This window comes from Hyperolius riggenbachi, chromosome 1, assembly GCF_040937935.1.
Source record: "Hyperolius riggenbachi isolate aHypRig1 chromosome 1, aHypRig1.pri, whole genome shotgun sequence".
NCBI classification, from domain to species: domain Eukaryota; kingdom Metazoa; phylum Chordata; class Amphibia; order Anura; family Hyperoliidae; genus Hyperolius; species Hyperolius riggenbachi.
In genome coordinates this window covers 293,843,298-293,865,183 of record NC_090646.1, presented here as the reverse complement: position 1 = coordinate 293,865,183, position 21,886 = coordinate 293,843,298, and the positions used below count along the sequence as shown (strand labels likewise).

The 21,886-nt window shown below is 44.9% G+C and overlaps 1 protein-coding gene across 2 annotated transcripts in view; it reads left to right on the top strand.

Annotated features, from left to right (window-relative positions):
- The first annotated feature begins 1,077 nt into the window (after window positions 1–1,077).
- The window catches only part of LOC137548646 (kelch-like protein 23), a 32,724-nt gene continuing 11,915 nt past the window's right edge, over window positions 1,078–21,886 (top strand). Inside the window, exons 1-2 of one of the 2 annotated variants that reach the window (XR_011026731.1) lie at window positions 1,078–1,251; window positions 16,178–16,263. Coding sequence is in view for 1 of the 2 variants with exons in the window: in XM_068271160.1 (XP_068127261.1) it covers window positions 1,413–2,298; window positions 16,178–16,589 (1,298 nt within the window). In the remaining variant the exon portion in view is untranslated. The other variant, XM_068271160.1, reaches the window with a different exon arrangement.

Genomic DNA, 21,886 nt, shown 5'->3' with positions numbered 1-21,886 from the left:
CCCACAAATGACCCCATTTTGGAAAAGTAGACACTTCAAGGTATTCAGAGAGGGGCATGGTGAGTCCGTGGCAGATTTCATTTTTTTTTGTCGCAAGTTAGCAGAAATGGAAACTTTTTTTTTTTTTTTTTTGTCATTAAGTGTCATTTTCCGCTTACTTGTGACAAAAAATAATATCTTCTATGAACTCACTATGCCTTTCAGTGAATACTTTGGGATGTCTTCTTTCCAAAATGGGGTCATTTGGGGGGTATTTATACTATCCTGGAATTCTAGCCCCTCATGAAACATGACAGGGGGTCAGAAAAGTCATAGATGCTTGAAAATGGGAAAATTCACTTTTTGCACCATAGTTTGTAAACGCTATAACTTTTACCCAAACCAATAAATATACACTGAATGGTTTTTTTTTTTATCAAAAACATGTTTGTCCACATTTTTCGCGCTGCATGTATACAGAAATTTTACTTTATTTGAAAAATGTCAGCACAGAAAGTTAAGAAAATCATTTTTTTGCCAAAATTCATGTCTTTTTTGCTGAATATAATAAAAAGTAAAAATCGCAGGAGCAATCAAATAGCACCAAAAGAAAGCTTTATTAGTGACAAGAAAAGGAGCCAAAATTCATTTAGGTGGTAGGTTGTATGAGCGAGCAATAAACTGTGAAAGCTGCAGTGGTCTGAATGGGGAAAAAGTGCCTGGTCCTTAAGGGGTAGAAAGACTGTGGTCCTCCAAGTGGTTAAACACTTTCCTAGCAGAAAATGGCTTCTGAGAGCAGGAAAGAGATAAAAATGGTCAATAATTAATAGGTGTTAGCTCTGGCATACTTCAATGAATGTGTCATTGAGCAAAAACCATAAAACAGTAAAAACTTAAAAAGTAGATTTAAATATAAAATAAAACTGTGGAATATTGTATAAACCCCATTTTTAGGAAGAGGAGCATAGATACAATTGATTTCATTCGTCTATTTTTACCTCGGGTGTCCTTTAAAGCTTTTTCTGAAGTGGACCCCTCCTCTCATTTGACGGGTGAATTCCTTTGCTAAGTGAAGGACACAAGCAGTGTGTACAGAGAGATGGCTATTTCTAGAACAGATGAGCAGTCTCCAAAGTATGACAAAGCCAGCACACCGTGTCTGCAGGAACAAATTTCTTTCTGATTTGGATCAAGAAGCTAATTTTTTTTTTCCATAAAGGAGGAGGTATGCCGCAAAGAAAATAGCCTGCCCTGGTGGATATATTGCCCTGAGTGAGTGTTGTGTGGACTTTCACTTTTATTGGCAAAACTACATGCCATAAATGGATTTTCTAATAACCATGCATGTTTAGTGAAGTGACTTACAATACTAAAGTAGGTTCGTATGTACTGGAAATGAAATGTAGTAATTGTGTACCTCAAACTCTTCTAAAATGAATCAGGTGGATGAAATAATTCTTGAGGTTCAACAAAAGTTGTTTCATGTGGACAGATCTGTCCTGGCTACAGAAAGCCGGTATTTTAAAGTAATGTTTTATGGTGGATTCAAGGAAAGTTCTCTGCATCATATCCACCTTTATGGGGTTAGTGAGAGATGTTTCCAGATTCTTTTGGACTTTATAAAAAGTGGAAATATGAATTTGAACCAAGGCAATGTTACAGATCTTCTGGAAACTGCAGACTTTCTAGACCTAAGACAAGCTAAACAGTTTTGCACTGGGTACCTGGTAAAAGAATTAAGAGTGTCTAATTGTATTGGCATGATGTCCTACTCTCGGCAATATGGCTGTACAGGGCTTTATCAGTCAGCATTCTATGTTGCAGTTACACATTTGTCAGAGCTTATGTGTGACAGTGAAGATGAATTCAGTCAGCTGGACAAGGAAACACTAGAAGAGTTGTTACGGACTGATGAACTGTACGTCCCTAATGAAGACCTTGTCTTTGATGCTGTAATGAAGTGGGTCTTGGAAGATACAACAAGAGAAAAATACTTTGAAGAATTGGTAGGTTTTGTCCGACCTACATTTCTCAGTCTTGCCTTTCTTGATGTTCTAGTTAAGCGTAGCCAAAGATCAAAAGGAAATGATGCTTACACAAGACTTCTACAAATATTAAACACAAAGCCACCCAAGAGCTGGAATACCATAAATGAGGTGTTATCTACAAGCAGAAGTTATGAAACCTTGTATGTCATTGGTGGGAAGCATGAAAAAGAACAGCAGGAACTATATGCCTTTCAACATAAGACTGGAACTTGGAGAGCCTGCTCACCTTTAGATCGTAAAAATCTCACACAGTATGCAGTCGCTACAGTAGGTAACACTCTTCAGAAAAAATATGTTCACATTTTTATGTTTAAAATGAACCAGAGGCAACCTCCCAAAAAGTTAGATACTTACCTAGGTAGAGGGTAGCCTCTGGATAGACTTCCCATCTCTTCCACCACCCCACTGTAACCACTAATGGATCCTATGAACATATATCTGACAAGGGGCTTGTCGGGTTTGTTCTCGTGGCCGTGCTCCCCACCACGTACGAGTGCGGGCAGACTATGACTGCACGACTATCCCGGCCAGTGGCGGTGGGGCGTAGGAGGATGTGGGGAAGCCTCTACTATCCTGAGGCTATCATCTCCTTAGGTAAGTAACTAACCTTTTTATTTTTTTCACAGCTCGAGTTTGGTTTGGGGAGGGATAACACTTATTATTAACCAGCTGAGCGGTCTGGACGAGCTCAGCTCGTCCAACACCGCCAGCGGCTGCCGCTCAGGCCCTGCTGGGCCAATTTTAATGAAATAAAAAGCAGCACACGCAGCCGGCACTTTGCCAGCCGCGTGTGCTGCCTGATCGCCGCCGCTCTGCGGCGATTCGCCGCGAGCAGCGGCGAAAGAGGGTCCCCCCAGCCGCCTGAGCCCAGCGTAGCCGGAACAAAAAGTTCCGGCCAGCGCTAAGGGCTGGATCGGAGGCGGCTGACGTCAGGACGTCGGCTGACGTCGATGACGTCACTCCGCTCGTCGCTATGGCGACGATATAAGCAAAACAAGGAAGGCCGCTCATTGCGGCCTTCCTTGTTTATTCTGGGCGCCGGAGGCGATCGGAAGATCGCCTCCGGAGCGCCCTCTAGTGGGCTTTCATGCAGCCAACTTTCAGTTGGCTGCATGAAATAGTTTTTTTTTTATTTAAAAAAAACCCTCCCGCAGCCACCCTAGCGATTTAATCAGAACGCCAGGGTGGTTAAAGAGGAACTCCAGTGAAAATAATGTAATAAAAAAGTGCTTCATTTTTACAATAATTATGTATAAATGATTTAGTCAGGGTTTGCTCATTGTAAAATCTTTCCTCTCCCAGATTTATATTCTGACATTTATCACATGGTGACATTTTTACTGTGGGCAGGTTATGTAAGCTGCTCCTAGCTGTTTTGGCTGCTACAGACAGCTGTAAACAGCCATTTCCTGTCTGTGAACATTGTTACATTGTGGCAGTTTGCCCAGAGTACCTTGGTACCAGAGCCTCTTGTGGGAGGGGTTTCATCACAAAATCAGCCATACAGCGCCCCCTGATGGTCTGTTTGTGAAATGCAATAGATTTGTCATGTAAAAAGGGGTATCAGCTACTGATTGGGATAAAGTTCAATTCTTGGTCGGAGTTTCTCTTTAAAAAAAGAATGTATTGCATGCAGTGTGTGAAAAATGCTACAGGCTTTCCCCATTGATTTTCATTGGCTATCAGTTTTAATGCAAATTTACTTTGCAGGAAAATGTATGCAAAGTACTTAAGTGTGAACCATACAAACCTATCGTTAAGTATTGTTAATTTTAGAACTGTTTTAAATACTGATATAGCAGTATTTTTTTCTTCAAATGATCTTCAGCCAGGTCAAAGGGGAAGCACTAGCTACTGTACCAAGCAGGACGATGTGTTAAAGAATTATTCATCACCATTTTATAAATAGGGCCATGTGAAATTCTATTGCTTACAGTTTTTATGTAGTGCTAACATAGCACAAGCATTAACCTTTACCAACCTTGAATACCACAAACTGTACTGCAGATTTGGGTCTCAAAATCCAATGATGACTGCATTCTTTCCAGCTTTTTCAACAACATTGTAAATTGCATAATTTGAAAGGCTCGTGTTAAAAAAAAAATAAAAAAAAATGCTTCTATGAGAAATGTATGTATGATCAGATAAGCCTAAAGCTGCCCACACAAGTTTGGATTGCCATCCAATGTGGCATACATTTCAGTCCCTCTAATCTGAATCTCACCAGAGAGGGATTAAACCCCCCACCACCCCATATACTGCACACAGATTTTTAATAGATTTCACTATGAAATCTATTGAAAATCTATCAAACCGCTGTTTAAAAAAGTGCAATGCTATGGGCTGTCGATATACCGCCACTTCCCCACTGCCTCTGATGGACCAACATTTTTCACCTGGTCTAATCAAAATTTTACAATTTTTGTTTCAAAATCGATCAAAATTTCAATTGATACAGCTCGTTGCACTATAGAGTGATCACTATCAGAGTGACCAAATCTGCCATGAAAAATTAATGTGTGTATGGCCTGCTTAATAGTTAATGCTTAACCACTTCTCTACCACTGGGTTTTTCACCTAAAAACCACAGCAATTTTCACATTTAAAGGAGGCAAGGGTTAATGGGCTTAATGGGGGTATAATTTATTTAAAAAAAACCTCACTGATGCTGATCAGTCACTAATGCTGTGTTAGTTATCTGAGATCCTCTCACGAGTGATCTCAGTAACTGTAACAGCATAGTGACTGATTCAATGTTTACACACATTCTGCATGAATAAGCACTGTCATTGGCTTTGTGAACACATGTTCACATCAGCCAATCACAGACCAGCGGGTGCCCGACGCGTATGCACGTCCGCGTGCATGCGGACGCGAACGCGAACGCGATCGCGCACAGCAGGAAAATAAACAGGAGTTGCCTATCTACGCCCCTGTGACTCAGGTGAATTTTAAAGGGGCGTAGATAAGCGTGGCAGAGGTTGTTAAGTGGTTAATGATCTGACTAATGCTATACACCTTATTTCACATAGTTTTGTTATGTGCTTTTGTTATGCCAATTTCCTTTTTTGCAGCATTAAAATTACAGTTTTTCGAAATATAAGACGCTCTGGAATATGACGCATCTAGGTTTAGAGCGCAAAAAAAAAAAAAATTGTATACAGTATATACTAAACCTGGTGCGTCCATGTTCCAGGAGCGTCCTGTACATGTTCTCCCCCATTGTCCTCCTGTGCCCACTGTGTCCCTTCCTGTCCTCCTGTGTATCATCCCTTCCTGCCACCCTGTGTGGTCCTCCTGCTCCATGTGTCCCCTCCTGTCCTGTGTGTGTGTGTGTGTGTGTGTGTGTCCTCCAGCCACCCTGTGTCATACTCCTGTCCCCCTATGTATGTGTCTGTCCCCCTCCTGCCCCCCCCTTGTGTGTTTGTGTTTCCTTCCCCCCCCCCCTCCTGTGGTCCTCCAGTCCCTGTGTCCCCTCCTGTCGTCCTGTGTGCCCCTCCACTCCTGTCCTCTGTTGCGCCCCCATCCCCCCGCATGTCTCCGCTCCCCCTTGGTAACAATTATGGCAGAGCAACTCGCCTTCCTATGGATTCCAGCGCTGTGTGGTCCTCCGCCTCCAGCATGTCAGCGCTACAACTGTAAAAGAAAAGTGAGTGGCTCACCTACCCAGCGGCAGCGATCTGCAGACATCTCTGGTACTGCGCAGCTTCCCCAAGTGATGGCTCCTGTTAATGACTCATTGAGTCATTAACAGGAGCCGTCACTAGGGAAAGCCGCGCGGTACGCAAGATGTCTGCAGTTTGGATCGCCGCCGCTGGGTAGGTGAGCCGCTCTGCCGCTAACTTTTCTTTTACAGTTGTAGCGCTGACATGCTGGAGGCGGAGGACCACACAGCGCTGAAATCCATAGGAAGGTGAGTTGCTCTGTCGTAATTGTTACCAAGGGGGAGCAGAAACATGCTGGGGGCAGGGGGACAAGGCAGGGAGTCCCCAGCGATGCGGCGGTTCGTATCGGCGGGCGTTCTGAAGCCAGGGATTTCCTGCCTTTGTGAAATAAGACGCAGGAACATTTTCTCCACATTTTTGGGGGAGAAAAAGTGTGTCTTATATTCCAAAAAATACGGTACATTTATGCAGTTACCAGTTTATCCAGCATTATCACATACACGTGTTGATTTTTTTTCTTTTTTTATTATTAGTTTAGGTGTAAGATTTACAAAAATAATAATAGTTATTACAAATCTGATTGGTGAATAGAAATGATCAATGAGATGCAAATCCAAGTTGAGGAAGGGTTATGCAAATTTATGCAGCTTGAAAATGGTCTAATTGAATTTCACCATGGCGGGATCCAATTGGTCCAGTTCTTGAAACAAATATCAAAATACTCCCTAATATATATATATATATTCAAATGTCTTAGCTCAAGGTGAGAGGCATGGATGTGTGTGTTCTGTTTTGTGTTTCTATAAGATAATACCCCCCTGTAAAGTGACCCCAAACACCAGAACTTGAAGAAGGTGGCAACAAGATCAGTAGGCACTGGTCCTAGTGAAGCCTAATAGTGGTATAATACAATATGGGAGGAGGCGCCCCAATTGTGATACAATGTGTAGTGAGTGGAGGTAAGTAATAGTAACAGTCTTACCTTGTGATAAGAGGTTAAGATTTTTATTGTTAGACACCAATAAAAAAGACAACACGTTTTACAGGACCTGCCCACAGGTCAATTCAAGACAGTGTCTGAGCTAGGGCTGCACGGTTTTGCGGTTTTAAACCGAAACCGCAATTCAGGTGCAGACGTTCTACAGATCGTCAGTAGCTGCGGTTTTGTCCCGCCTACCGCCCGTCCATTTCGCGCTGGTGAGAAGAGGGCAGTGGCAGGTCGTCATTACTTTAAGGCGGGCGGCAGGCAGCGTGACTCCGGTCACTTCCGGATTCTGCCTCCGCCCGCACCCGGCGCACACCAGCGTGCAATGCATATTTGTGGATGTCAATGAGCCGGGCAGCGGGGGCGAGTCCAGTCCAGAGCAGCACACAGCGCCACCAATAGCTAGATAGAGATGCTGTGACTGAGGCGATAGGCGGATCTGTACAGAGGGTACAGCTCCGCCTACCGCCGCCATCATACTATCTCTATCTAGTGATTGGTGGCGCTGTGTGCCGCTCTAGACTGGACTCGCCCCCGCTGCCCGGCTCATTGACATCCACAAATATGCATGCTGGTGTGCGCCGGGTGCGGGCGGAGGCAGAATCCGGAAGTGACCGGAGTCACGCTGCCTGCCGCCCGCCTTGAAGTAATGACGACCTGCTGCTGCCCCCTTCTCACCAGCGCGAAATGGATGCCCGCAACTTTGCTGTGCCCCAGCCTGCTGGACTTAATGGTGGCAGGGAGCGAGAGGCCTCAGCCTGCCAACAGAGATCCCCCAGCCAGTCCTTCCACCTGCATTGTGCAGCAGCCACCTCTAGCTCCAGCCACTCTGTCTCTCCCTCTCTCTTCCCACCACTCTGTCTCTCACCCCCCTCTCTCTCTCCCCCCCTCTCTGTCTCTCACCTCTGTTATCTGCCCCCTCTGTCTCTCTCTTTCCCCCTCTCTGTCTTGCTCTCTTTGTCTCTCCCCCCTCTCTGTCTCTCTCCTTCTCTCTGTCTCTCCCCTCCCATCTATCTGCCCCCTCTGTCTCTCCCCCCTCCCTCTCTGTCTCCCCCCCCCCTCTCTGTCTCTCTCCCCCTCTCTCTTTGTCTCTCTCCCCCCGCCCCTCTCTGTCTCTCGCCTCCCCCTCTCTCTGTCTCTCTCTCTCCTCCCTCTTATCTGCACCCTCTGTCTCTCTCTTTCCCCCCTCTCTGTCTTGCTCTCTGTCTCTCCCCCCTCTCTGTCTCCCTCCCTCCCTCTCTCTGGCTTTCTCCCCCCCATCTATCTGCCCTCTCTCTCTCTCTCTCTCTCTCCCCCTGTCTCTCTCTCTTTCTGTCTCTCCCCCCCTCTGTCTCCCCCCCTCTCTGTCTTGCTCTCTTTGTCTCTCCCCCCCTCTCTGTCTCTCTCACCCTCTCCTTTTCTGTCTCTCTCTCTCTCCCTCTCTCTCTCTGCCCCCCCCCCATCTATCTGTCCCCTCTGTCTCTCCCCCCTCTCCGTCTCTCTCTTTCCCCCTCTTTCTTTCTGTCTCTCTTTCTGTCTCTCTCTCCCCTCTCTCTGTCACCCTCTCTCTGTCTCTCTCCCTCCGTCTGTCTCTCTCTCACTCCGTCTGTCTCTCTCTCCCTCCGTCTGTCTCTCTCTCCCTCCGTCTGTCTCTCTCTCCCTCCGTCTGTCTCTCTCTCCCTCCGTCTGTCTCTCTCTCCCTCCGTCTCTCTCTCTCTCCCTCCGTCTCTCTCCCTTTCTCCCTCTCTGTCACTTTCTCTCTCTCTCTCTCTCTCCCTCTCTCTCTCTCTTCCCCTTTCTGTCTCTCTCTCTCCCCCTCTCTCTGTCCCAGGACATCATGGCCACAACCACCCTCAGCCACACTAACATTGCGGCCACTGTCAGCTCTGCCAGTGCCACCAGTGGCCCAGGTCCACCAGCCCCTGTGGTAGCCAGGCCACCATCCCTCTCTTGTGAATTTAGTGCTAAAGCTTGTTTTGGAAAAAATCGTTAAAAAATCGAAATTGCAATTTCTAAGAGAAAAATTGCAATTTCAATTTTTCCCTAAAATCGTGTGGCGCTAGTCTGAGCTGTGTATCTCTGTTTCAGAGCGCCAAATCAAGAAGTTTTGAACCAAATGAGAGTGGTATAGTTGGTGCAATTGAAATATTTGGTGAGGCCTACAGCCATAGTTTTCGGATAGGGATAAATTTACCTGAATGTAGGAAGTTAGCTAAAGTGAGCAATCAATTATGGATGCGCCAGTTAAACTTTGTTGATGTGCCAGGGGTAAAGTCTTGATTTCCCAACACTGAGAGCGATAAAGGGGCTTGGAGTTTAAAGGATAACTGTAGGGAGGCCGCCATGGTTTTTTTTTTTTTTCCTTTTGTGCAATACCAGTTGCTTGGCTGTCCTGCTGATCCTGTCTCTAATACTTTTAGCCATAGCCCCTGAACAAGCATGCAACATATCAGGTGTTTCTGACATTAATGTTGGAACTGACAAGATTAGTTGCATGCTTGTTTCTGGTGTTATTCAGACACTATTGCATCCAAAGACATTAGTAGGGCTGCCAGGAAACTGGTATTACTTAAGGAGGAATAAATGTGGCAGCCTCCTTATACCTCTCCCTATAGTTGTCCTTTAAGGGTATACCTGTATCTCTTCCATATCCTAAGTGTATGTATGTATCGGGGGGAGCATAAAACCAATTTAGATATAGCCATTAGAGAGGCAAGAGGCATGCATTTTGGTCGTACCAATGGTCTAGCACCATACAAAATAAATGGGATACAGTTGGGGACATCAAACTTGGAGAAGGACTTAGGAGTACTCATCGACAACAAGTTAAATAATGGTACTCACTTCCAAGGCACTGTAGCTAAAGCAAACAAAATTTTGGGAATGTATTAAAAGGGAAATAAAAACTCGAGATGCAAGCATAATATTGCCCCTGTTTAACTCTCTAGTAAGGCCACATCTGGAATATGGAATTCAGTTCTGGGCAACACATTACAGGAAAGATATTGCAGTTTTAGAGCAGGCGCAGAGACGAGCAACAAAATTGATATGTGGGATGGAAGGTCTCACCTAACAAGAAAGATTAGATAAACTGGGTTTATTTAGTCTAGAGAAAAGACGCCTTAGAGGGGATCTAATTAACATGTATAAATACATCAGAGGGCAATATATTAAAGCTTGGCGGATGAGCTTTTTGTCCCTAGGCCTTCTCAAAGGACTAGAGGACATGATCTGCGCATGGAGGAAAAACGTTTTAGCCATTAATTTACGAAGGGTTCTATACAGTAAGAGTGATTAAGATGTGGAATGCATTGCCACAGGAAGTAGTTATGGCAAATTCTATACCTGCATTTAAAGGGGGCTTGGATGCTTTCCTTGCGTTGAAAGACATCCATGGCTACAATTACTAGGTAATGCCCAGTGATGTTGATCCAAGGATTTTATCTGATTGCCATCTGGAAGGAATTTTTTCCCTTTTGGGGCTAATTGGACCATGCCTTGTAAGGGTTTTTTGCCTTTCTCTGGATCAACAGGGATATGTGAGGGAGCAGGCTGGTGTTGTACTTTGTTCTCTGGTTGAACTCGATGGACGTACGGTATGTCTTTTTTCAACCCATATAACTATGTAACTATGAATGTTATTTTTACCAGTGACAACTGCTGGACATTGAATACAGTTATTAAATTTAAATAATTTAGGTTTATATGGTCAAAGCTACCCATATTTTTCATATAGCGCAAACATCAGTGGAAAAAAAAAATACTAAACCTGGTGATTCTATAGTGCAGGGTTGTCTTATAGACCTTTTAACCCCCCTCCCCAAACTGTCTTGAAGCTACTCTATCTAAGCTACACTGACCAGCTACACTACACTTATCCCTGCAGCCCCCACCAGTTGCACTATACTACTCTTCACTAACACCTGCTGCACCCAGCACTTACACTACACTAACACAACACTGCACTGCACTACACTACCCCATGCTGCACCCAGTAGTTATATTGTAGTACACTATACTGCATTAAACAACTATACACTATACTACACTACACTGTAATTCACTAACACTACACTACCACTTCAGCTATTACCTGATCCTGCCGCTGCATTCCTCTCGCTCCGGTCCTGCTGTCAGACGCACTCCTCTTCTCCTCCAGCTGTAGATATCCAGATACACTGCAGTCGCCTGCTGCTTTACAGCTCCGCCGGGTCTTCAACACTCCTGGTGCTGTACTTCCTGATTACTGTTCTGTTACTGTAAGGCCAGCAGTGCACATGCACCAGGGTTATGCATGGGGTCACGTCATGCGTTAACCCAGTGCATGTGCACCACTGGCGTTACAGTAACAAAACAGCATTCAGGATGTACAGCACCAGGAGTACGGAGGACCCGGCAGAGCTGTATAGAGGCAGGCGGCCGTGGCGTACCTGGATATCGATGCAGGAGGAGAAGAGGAGGGCGTATGACAGCAGAACCGAAGCGAGGGGGAGAGGAGCGCAGTGGCAGGATCAGGGAAGACCTTCCCTGAGCACTCTGCTACACTTTATTCCATATCTTCGGAATATAAAACACACCAATTTCCCCCCCAGTTTTGGGGAAGTAAAAGTGTGTTTTATATGCCAAAATGTCTTGTATGCCAAAAAATATATCTTCAAAATATGAGCATATATTTGTCATGCGTACAACTAAAATACCCTTTGATCATAGATTTTGGATTCACAGCTACAATTTCATGACATTTTTATTATTATGATTGCTTCATAAATCACAAACATATTCCGTGGCGCTGTACAAAGTAGGCAAACAAACAAGGGGTACATAATGATACAGACAATGATATACATCAAATATGGACACTGGTACAAAATACAGAACTGGTGGTTACAATGACAGATGTAGCATGATGACTAAAATGTATAACAGAATGTGAGCTATGAAATGAACAACAAATCCAAAACACATATAAGGGTCAGAGAGACCTGCCCTTGCGAGCTTACAATCTGAAGTAATTGGGGGAAAACTTGAGAGATTGAGGGGGAATGGCCTAAGGTAGAGCATATGCTTGTCGGAAAAGTGAGTTTTGAGGGAGCGTTTAGAGATTTCAAAGGTTGGAGAGTGACGGATGTGCTATGGAAGGGGATTCCAGAGGAGGAGTGAGGCACGTGAGAAGTCTTGGATACGTGAATTCTAGAGGAGGACAAAAGAAGCTCCTGTACAGATCAGAGATTGCGGTTAGGTTGGTATCTGGAAACTACTGAGGAGATGTACGGGGAGAGAGATAGTGGAGAGCTTTGTAGGTTAGGGTTAAGAGTTTAAATGTAATCCTCTCTAACTGGCAGCCAATGAAGAGCTTGACAGAGAGAAGCAGCAGAGGAAGCCTGAGAAGAGAGATGAATGAGATGAGCAGCCGAGTTCAGTACAGATTGGAGGGGTGCCAGTCGGTTCGTTGGTAGTCCACCAAGCAATATATTACAGTAGTTCAAGCAAGATCTAATGAGAGCATGTACTAATACTTTAGTAGTGTCCTAAGTGAGAAAAGGTCAGTTGCGGGATATGTTTTTGAGTTGGAGATGACAGGAGCTGGTTTGGGAGTGAATGTGAGGAATAAATGAGAAAGAATCAAATATTACCCCTAGGCTCCATGCTTTGGTAACTGAAGTTATAGGGGTGTTATCAACATTTTTTGTTATATCAGGCAGAGAGGTGGACAGAGATGGAGGAAAGATGATTAGTTGTGTTTCATTCATATTGAGTTTTAAGAAGCAAGAGGTCATGAAAGAAGATATAGCAGACAGGCAGTGGGGAACACATGTGAGGAGGGAGTTAAGGTCTGGGGCTAAGAGGTACAGTTGTGTATCATCAGCATATAGGTGGTATTGAAAACCAAATGAGTTGATTAAGTTACCAAGGCCGTGCATGTAAATGGAAAAGAGGAGAGGGCCGAGGACAGAGCCTTGAGGTACCCCCACAGATAAAAGATGTGGAGAGGAGGTCTAATCTGAGTAGGACACGGTGAAAGATCTTCCAAAGAGATAGGATGATATCCAGGAGAGAGCAAGGCCCTTAATGTCTAAAGATGAATGGATCTGTAGGAGGAAAGTGTGGTTGACAGTATTGAACGCTGACGACAGATCAAGAAGGATGGGTAAGGAATAATGACCTTTGGATTTAGCCGTAAGGAAATCCTAGGCCACTTTAGTGAGTGCTGTTTCTGTGGAGTGGTTTGCCCGAAAGCAAGACTGGAACTGATCAAGCAGGGAATTAGCAGATAAATACTGGCTTAGATCAGCATGAATATGGCATTCAAGTAATTTAGATGCAAATGGGAGAAGTGACACTGGGCGGTAGTTGGCGAGCACGGTGGGATCTAGAGATGGTTTTTTAAGTAGTGGTGTTTACAACAGCCTTTTTGAATGAGGATTGAAAAATACCAGTGGAGAGGGATAGATTAAACAGGGATGTTAGGAGTGAGGGATGAGGATATCTGTGGAATGAGAAAGGAGGGGATAGGATTAAAAAAAAAAAGGTGGTTAGGTGAGATTTGGACATTAGAGAGGAGAGAGAATGTTCAGAGAGTGGAGAGAAGGCAGATAGAGAGCAGTTGACAAGAGGGGTGGAGATGGATGGTCTCCATGGAAAAAACACTTCAGATGTTGGCAATTTTAGCAGTGAAATCTGTTGGATTATTCAGCTGATAAGCATGAAGAAGGAGGGGGTGGGCGGAGAAGGGAGTTAAAAAGGCTGAGCAAGCGCTTTGGAATGTGTGAGTGGGAGGATAAGAAGGAGGAAAAATTTGCAGAAGAGAGAGCAATTCTAAAGTTGTTTAAGGTCCTCATTAGTATTGGTTTTTCTCCAGTCCTGTTCATCTACTCTAGAACACCTCTTCAGCTGTTTAGTTGCTTTGGTCAGCCAAGGTTGGCGAGTGACATGATGAGGGCGGACATTGGTGAGAGATGCGACTCCGTCCATGACTTACGTGATTTGAGCGTGCTTGTGGCAGAGTAGTAGGAAGATAGGGGGGGAGAGAGAAGTTTATTATCAGAGAGCGGGAGTGGAGCATTCGTAAAATCAGGGATCGTACAGAGATGAGGTTGAGCGTATGGCCATCAGTGTGAGTTTTTTTTTTTTTGTTATAATCTACTATTATTTAACTATTAAAGGACCTGTTTTGCAAAACAAATAGTACAACTGTGAAAATTGTAAATAAAAAAAGTGAATCTCTCCCTTTTTAAGATATTCCTTTATCAGCTGTGGTAGAAAATAGAAAATTCTGATACATTTTTCATAAAATTGAATTGATTGTAGGATAGTGTAACGTTTGCGGAATCGTTTTCGCAGTCAGCGCATGAGATGCGCACTGACACAACGAAAACCTTCCACAAGCGTGAACCCAGGCTAGATGCAATGCACCAGCAGAGGGCAACTCCCATCGGCAGATGGCGCTGTGGAGTGCAGACGAGCACAGCCTCTGCACAGCCACAAATGCCAGATGAGAATTGTACAGAACTAAGACAATACGGGGCTAAACAGCCCTTAAAGAGAAGGAGCACAGACACAGGATGAATGTGTGTTCACCAATCTAGTCGCGACCCTGCGACGGTGAACACACATCAGCAGAAACAAAAGCAAGAACGCGATCGTGAGAAAGGCGATCGCCAGAAGTGGCACAAGACAGATCAGAACAGAACACGAGAAAGGCACAGCAAACAACAATGAGAAAACCACGAAAACAACAAACGCTAACTAAACGCGAACACCGCACTCATTCGCAACAGCTAACGCGTATACAGCGCGATCTCCGCACGTTAAGCGCAACAGAGACAAGCACGCCTAACTAACCACCGACAGACAAACACGAAACAGAGGACGTGAGCGCTTGCTTAACGGTTACCTCACCAAGCCAACAGCAAGCGTTCGTATCAGACAAACAGACAAACGGAAAACAGGAATAAGAAAGGAGAGATCCACTGCTCTTTCCGTCAGAGCGAGTGCGATCTGGGTTCAGGAACAAGAAAGGGAAGATCCACTGCTCTTTCCACCAGAGCGAGTGCGAGCCAGGTTCAGGAACAAGATTGCAGATCAGAAGGATCCACAGCTGCTACCGCTAGGGGCTAGTGCGATCCAAGCAAGACAGACAGATGAGATAGCTGGTAGCAACCGCTGCTCCAGCTGTACTCCAAGAAAACAGATCAGAAGGATCCACAGCCGCTACCGCTAGAGGGTAGTGCGATCCACGCAAGACAGGCAGATGAGATAGCCAGTAGCAACCGCTGCTCCAGCTATACTCCAAGAAAGCAGATCAGAAGGATCCACAGCCGCTACCGCTAGAGGCTGGTGTGATCCAAACAAGACAGATCAAACAGAAGGGGCTACCAGTAGCAACCGCTGCTCTGGTTTGCACCCCAGACAGACAGAACGATTTCCTGACAACCACCGGTGGCGACAGGACAATCGCAACAGAGAGGCAATACAGACAAAACAGATAAACCAACTGCACTAGGGAAGCTGCCTAGTGCAGTCCCAAGAATTACTCTAAGATAACTTTGACAAGAAATAGCATGGCTGACACTCTAGGAGTGTTTCAACAAACCCTGAAGGGATGACCAGCAAAGGACTCTGGGAAAACATGGGCTTTATACTGCCAGCCTACAAAGGAGGCAGCTAGGTGATTTGCATAACCAATGTATGCAAATTCCTCAGCAGCAGAGCAGATCAGAACTTGCAAAGGAAAGATAGGTCTCTCTTCCAGAGACCTGTAGCCCACAGACTAGAGGAATGGTCAAACAGCTGTCTGCCTGTGCAGCCAGCTGAGCGGATCATTACAGATAGATTGTAATTTCTTGCTGTATACACCAATGCATTTTTTTCACAGCTTTTGACATTGTATTTAATAATTGTGGCAAAATTGAACATACCCTCAGTCAGATGTTTCAAAAGTTACAACCTATTGTTGGAAACATTGACCATAATTCATTCTGAAGTTGAAATAAAAAAAAAAAATATTATATATATATATATATATATATATATATATATATATATATATATATATATGAGACAAGGGGCAATATGCAATTAACTTTTTCTTCTGAGTTTTCTCCTAGGAGATGATTTGTCATCTTTGCTTTAGAATAACTTTCGTGGCAGGTACATAAAGGGCAAACAAAAATCCCAAAAAAACTTCTAACCACACCTTACTATATCCTAAAAACTTTATCATACGTTTAACTTTAACTTGTACTATAGCTGTTTACACATAATTTCAGTTGTCACAGACACTGCAAGATGTATCATTCAATAATCCTTGGTCTTCATTGGTCATTACATACAGTATTATTTCCAGAATGAGACCAATGCTGAAATATCTGCTGAATCCATTACTGTTCTGTATATCAATAATACAAGGGTCACTAGTTAGTAAAATTGCTACAAGATAAAAAATACTGCTTTACAATTTACAATGTATTTTTATTCATTTTTTGCTTATATTTGTATTACCTTCTTGTTCATCCTTTCAGGAAACCTAGTAATTGTGACTGGTGGATATTTCCGTGGTGATTTTGTATGGTATAGCATAGACTGGGTTCTCATCTTCGATTCTTCCAATAACTGCTGGACCGATGGCCCTCCCTTGAAGATATCACGGAACTGTCACTGTGCTGTAGGGATTGGACTATACATTTATGTTATAGGAGGATGCACTGATGATGGTATTACTGCAGATGTAGAGAGGATGGACCTGGTAGAGATGACATGGGAAAGTCAAAGCCCTCTTATCAGACCTGTTGAAAGAGCAGCGGCTGCCACTATGGATACCAAACTGTACGTCGTATGCGGGCGTGATGAAAATGGAGATGTGTACAGTGGAGTCCAGAGCCTAGACACAGAGACTGGCGAGTGGAGTGTAATTACTTATTCTCCAATGCCAAGGTATGGTGACAAAACAAATTAAGTTCTCTATAAAATTTCAATACGTGCTAACATCCTGTCTATATGTTCTTGTATGGTACTTTTGAAGTATTTATAGTTAGTGTCTTAAAATGGTGCTTTGATAAAAAATGAAAAATGCTTATATTATTGATTTTAACCTTGTTTTAAGATACCCACATGCTATTCCTGTTTTCTGTAGTATAAACTGGGTACAGACTGACTGAATTTGACAGCCTCCATATCCCTCTCACCTCTGGCTCCCTTTAAAGAGACACTGAAGCGAAAAAAAAAATATGATATAGTGAATTGGTTGTGTACTATGAATAATTACTAGAAGATTAGCAGCAAAGAAAATATTCTCATACTTTTATTTTCAGGTATATAGTGTTTTTTCTAACATTGCATCATTCTATAATATGTGCACATTACACAACACTCAGCATTCAAAATGAGTCTTTCAGAGCAGTCTGTGAAGTAATGACCTCTCCTCTAGCAGAGGAAAAGTAAATAGTCCACGAACAGTTGAGATAATAAAAGTCAGATAACAGCCCTCTCCACGACTAACTTAGTCGGAGAGCTTAATAGCTTGTTTGCATAGAGATAACAACTGGAGTTTCTCAACTCTTCCTGTACTGGAAACAATTACACTGATGTATCTGATCTTAATGTTTTATTTCTTAGCTGTGCTACACATACAAATCATAATATCATCATTTTTTTTTCGCTTCAGTGTCTCTTTAAGTGACACTGCCTATTTACAGTATGTGATATGCTGCATTTTTGTTTTATTAATGGAGAGGGGCACATGCCACTGATCTTTGGGGCTGCCCAAGAACTTCTTACTGAATAGGTACTGACCCTAACCAGGATTCGAACCCTAGTCGCCCATGTCAAAGGCAGAGCCCTTAACCACTTCCCGACCGCCTAACGCACAGAGGCGGCCGGGAAGTGGACGCCGCAAGGACCGCCGTATAGACAAATGGCGGCGGTCCTTGTAGGGGCATGGGCGGAGCGATCGCGTCATCCGTGACGCGATCCTCCGCCTCCGCCTGGCGCCGCTCACCCGCCGCAACATCCCGCCGGCCATACGGAAGCGCCGGCGGGATGTTAACCCGACGATCGCCGCATACAAAGTGTATAATACACTTTGTAATGTTTACAAAGTGTATTATACAGGCTGCCTCCTGCCCTGGTGGTCCCAGTGTCCGAGGGACCACCAGGGCAGGCTGCAGCCACCCTAGTCTGCACCAAGCACACTGATTCCCCCCCCCTGCCCCAGATCGCCCACAGCACCCATCAGACCCCCCCCTGCCCACCCCCCAGACCCCTGTTTGCACCCAATCACCCCCTAATCACCCATCAATCACTCCCTGTCACTATCTGTCAACGCAATTTTTTTTTCTATCCCCCCCCCTGCCCCCTGCTCCCTCCTGATCACCCCCCCCCACCCCTCAGATTCTCCCCAGACCCCCCCTCAGACCCCCCCCCCCCCATGTACTGTATGCATCTATCCCCCCTGATCACCTGTCAATCACCTGTCAATCACCCGCCAATCACCCGCCAATCACCCCCTGTCACTGCCACCCATCAATCAGCCCCTAACCTGCCCCTTGCGGGCAATCTGATCACCCCCCCCCCCCCACACACCAATAGATCGCCTGCAGATCCGACATCAGATCACCTCCCAAATCCATTGTTTACATCTATTCTCTCCTCTAAACACCCACTAATTACCCATCAATCACCCATCAATCACCCCCTATCACCACCTGTCACTTTTACCTATCAGATCAGACCATAATCCGCCCCTTGCGAGCACCCAATCACCCGCCCACACGCTCAGATTGCCCTCTGACCCCCCCCTTATCAATTCACCAGTGCATTAATTACATCTGTTCTTCCCTGTAATAACCCACTGATCACCTGTCAATCACCTGCCAATCACCTATCACCCATCAATCACCCCCTGTCACTGCCACCCATCAATCAGCCCCTAACCTGCCCCTTGCGGGCAATCTGATCACCCACCCACACCATTAGATCGCCCGCAAACCCGCCGTCAGATTACCTCCCAAATGTATTGTTTACATCTGTTATCTTCTCTAAACACCCACTAATTACCCATCAATCACCCATCAATCACCCCCTATCACCACCTGTCACTGTTACCTATCAGATCAGACCCTAATCTGCCCCTTGCGGGCACCCAATCACCCGCCCACACGCTCAGATTGCCCTCATACCCTCCCCCCCCCCCTTATCAATTCGCCAGTGCATTAATTACATCTGTCCTTCCCTGTAATAACCCACTGATCACCTGTCAATCACCTGCCAATCACCTATCACCCATCAATCACCCCCTGTCACTGCCACCCAACAATCAGCCCCTAACCTGCCCCTTGCGGGCAATCTGATCACCCACCCACACCAATAGATCGCCCGCAGATCCGACATCAGATCACCACCCAAGCGCAGCGTTTACATCTATTCTCTCCTCTAAACACCCACTAATTACCCATCAATCACCCATCAATCACCCCCTATCACCACCTGTCACTGTTACCCATCAGATCAGACCCTAATCTGCTCCTTGCGGGCACCCAATCACCCGCCTACACGCTCAGATTGCCCTCAGACCCCCCCTTATCAATTCGCCAGTGCAATATTTACATCTGTTCTCCCCTGTAATAACCCACTGATTACCTGTCAATCACCTATCAATCACCCATCAATCACCCCGTCTCTGCCACCCATCAATCACCCCCTGTCACTGCCACCCATCAATCACCCGCTGTCACTGCCACCCATCAATCAGCCCCTAACCTGCCCCTTGCGGGCAATCTGATCACCCACCCACACCAATAGATCGCCCGCAGATCCGACGTCCGATCACCTCCCAAGTGCAGTGTTTACATCTGTTCTCTACCCTAAACACCCACTAATTACCCATCAATCACCCCCTGTCACTGCTACCTATCAGATTAGACCCCTATCTGCCCCTAGGGCACTCAATCACCCGCCCACACCCTCAGAATGCCCTCAGACCCCAGCCCTGATCACCTCGCCAGTGCATTGCTTGCATCTATTCCCCCCTCTAATCACACCTTGAGACACCCATCAATCACCTCCTGTCACCCCCTAGCACACCTACCCATCAGATCAGGCCCTAATTTGCCCCGTGTGGGCTCCTGATCACTCGGCCAAACCCTCAGATCCCCCTCAGACCCAGTTCCGATCACCTCCCCAGTGCATTGATTGCATCTATTTTCCCCTCTAACCACCCCCTGAGACACCCATCAATCACCTCCTGTCACCCCCCTAGCACTCCTATCCATCAGATCAGGCCCAATACAACCTGTCATCTAAAAGGCCACCCTGCTTATGACCGGTTCCACAAAATTCGCCCCCTCATAGACCACCTGTCATCAAAATTTGCAGATGCTTATACCCCTGAACAGTCATTTTGAGACATTTGGTTTCCAGACTACTCACGGTTTTGGGCCCGTAAAATGCCAGGACGGTATAGGAACCCCACAAGTGACCCCATTTTAGAAAAAAAGACACCCCAAGGTATTCTGTCAGGTGTATGACGAGTTCATAGAAGATTTTATTTTTTGTCAAAAGTTAGCGGAAATTGATTTTTATTGGTTTTTTTTCACAAAGTGTCATTTTTCACTAACTTGTGACAAAAAATAAAATCTTCTATGAACTCGCCATACACCTAACGGAATACCTTGGGGTGTCTTCTTTCTAAAATGGGGTCACTTGTGGGGTTCCTATACTGCCCTGGCATTTTAGGGGCCCTAAACCGCGAGGAGTAGTCTAGAAAACAAATGCCTCAAAATGACCTGTGAATAGGACGTTGGGCCCCTTAGCGCACCTAGGCTGCACAAAAGTGTCACACATGTGGTACCGCCGTACTCAGGAAAAGTAGTATAATGTGTTTTGGGGTGTATTTTTACACATACCCATGCTGGGTGGGAGACATTTCTATGTAAATGGACAATTGTGTGTAAAAAAAATCAAACAATTGTCATTTACAGAGATATTTCTCCCACTTAGCATGGGTATGTGTAAAAATACACCCCAAAACGCATTATACTACTTCTCCTGAGTACGGCGGTACCACATGTGTGGCACTTTTTTACACCCTAAGTACGCTAAGGGGCCCAAAGTCCAATGAGTACCTTTAGGATTTCACAGGTCATTTTGCGACATTTGGTTTCAAGACTACTCCTCACGGTTTAGGGCCCCTAAAATGCCAGGGCAGTATAGGAACCCCACAAATGACCCCATTCTAGAAAGAAGACACCCAAAGGTATTCCGTACGGAGTATGGTGAGTTCATAGAAGATTTTATTTTTTGTCACAAGTTAGCGGAAAATGACACTTTGTGAAAAAAAACAATTAAAATCAATTTCCGCTAACTTGTGACAAAAAAATAAAAACTTCTATGAACTCACCATACTCCTAACGGAATACCTTGGGGTGTCTTCTTTCTAAAATGGGGTCATTAGTGGGGTTCCTATACTGCCCTGGCATTTTAGGGGCCCTAAACCGTGAGGAGTAGTCTTGAAACAAAAATGACCTGTGAAATCCTAAAGGTACTCATTGGACTTTGGGCCCCTTAGTGCAGTTAGGGTGCAAAAAAGTGCCACACATGTGGTATCGCCGTACTCGGGAGAAGTAGTATAATGTGTTTTGGGGTGTATTTTTACACATACCCATGCTGGGTGGGAGAAATACCTCTGTAAATGACAATCTTTTGATTTTTTTACACACAATTGTCCATTTACAGAGGTATTTCTCCCACCCAGCATGGGTATGTGTAAAAATACACCCCAAAACACATTGTACTACTTCTCCCGAGTACGGCGATACCACATGTGTGGCACTTTTTTGCACCCTTACTGCGCTAAAGGGTCCAAAGTCCAATGAGTACCTTTAGGATTTCACAGGTCATTTTGAGAAATTTCGTTTCAAGACTACTCCTCACGGTTTAGGGCCCCTAAAATGCCAGGGCAGTATAGGAACCCCACAAATGACCCCATTTTAGAAAGAAGACACCCCAAGGTATTCCGTTAGTAGTATAGCGAGTTCATAGAAGATTTTATTTTTTGTCACAAGTTAGCGGAAATTGATTTTAATTGTGTTTTTTCACAAAGTGTCATTTTCCGCTAACTTGTGACAAAAAATAAAATCTTCTATGAACTCACCATACTCCTAACGGAATACCTTGGGGTGTCTTCTTTCTAAAATGGGGTCATTTGTGGGGTTCCTATACTGCCCTGGCATTTT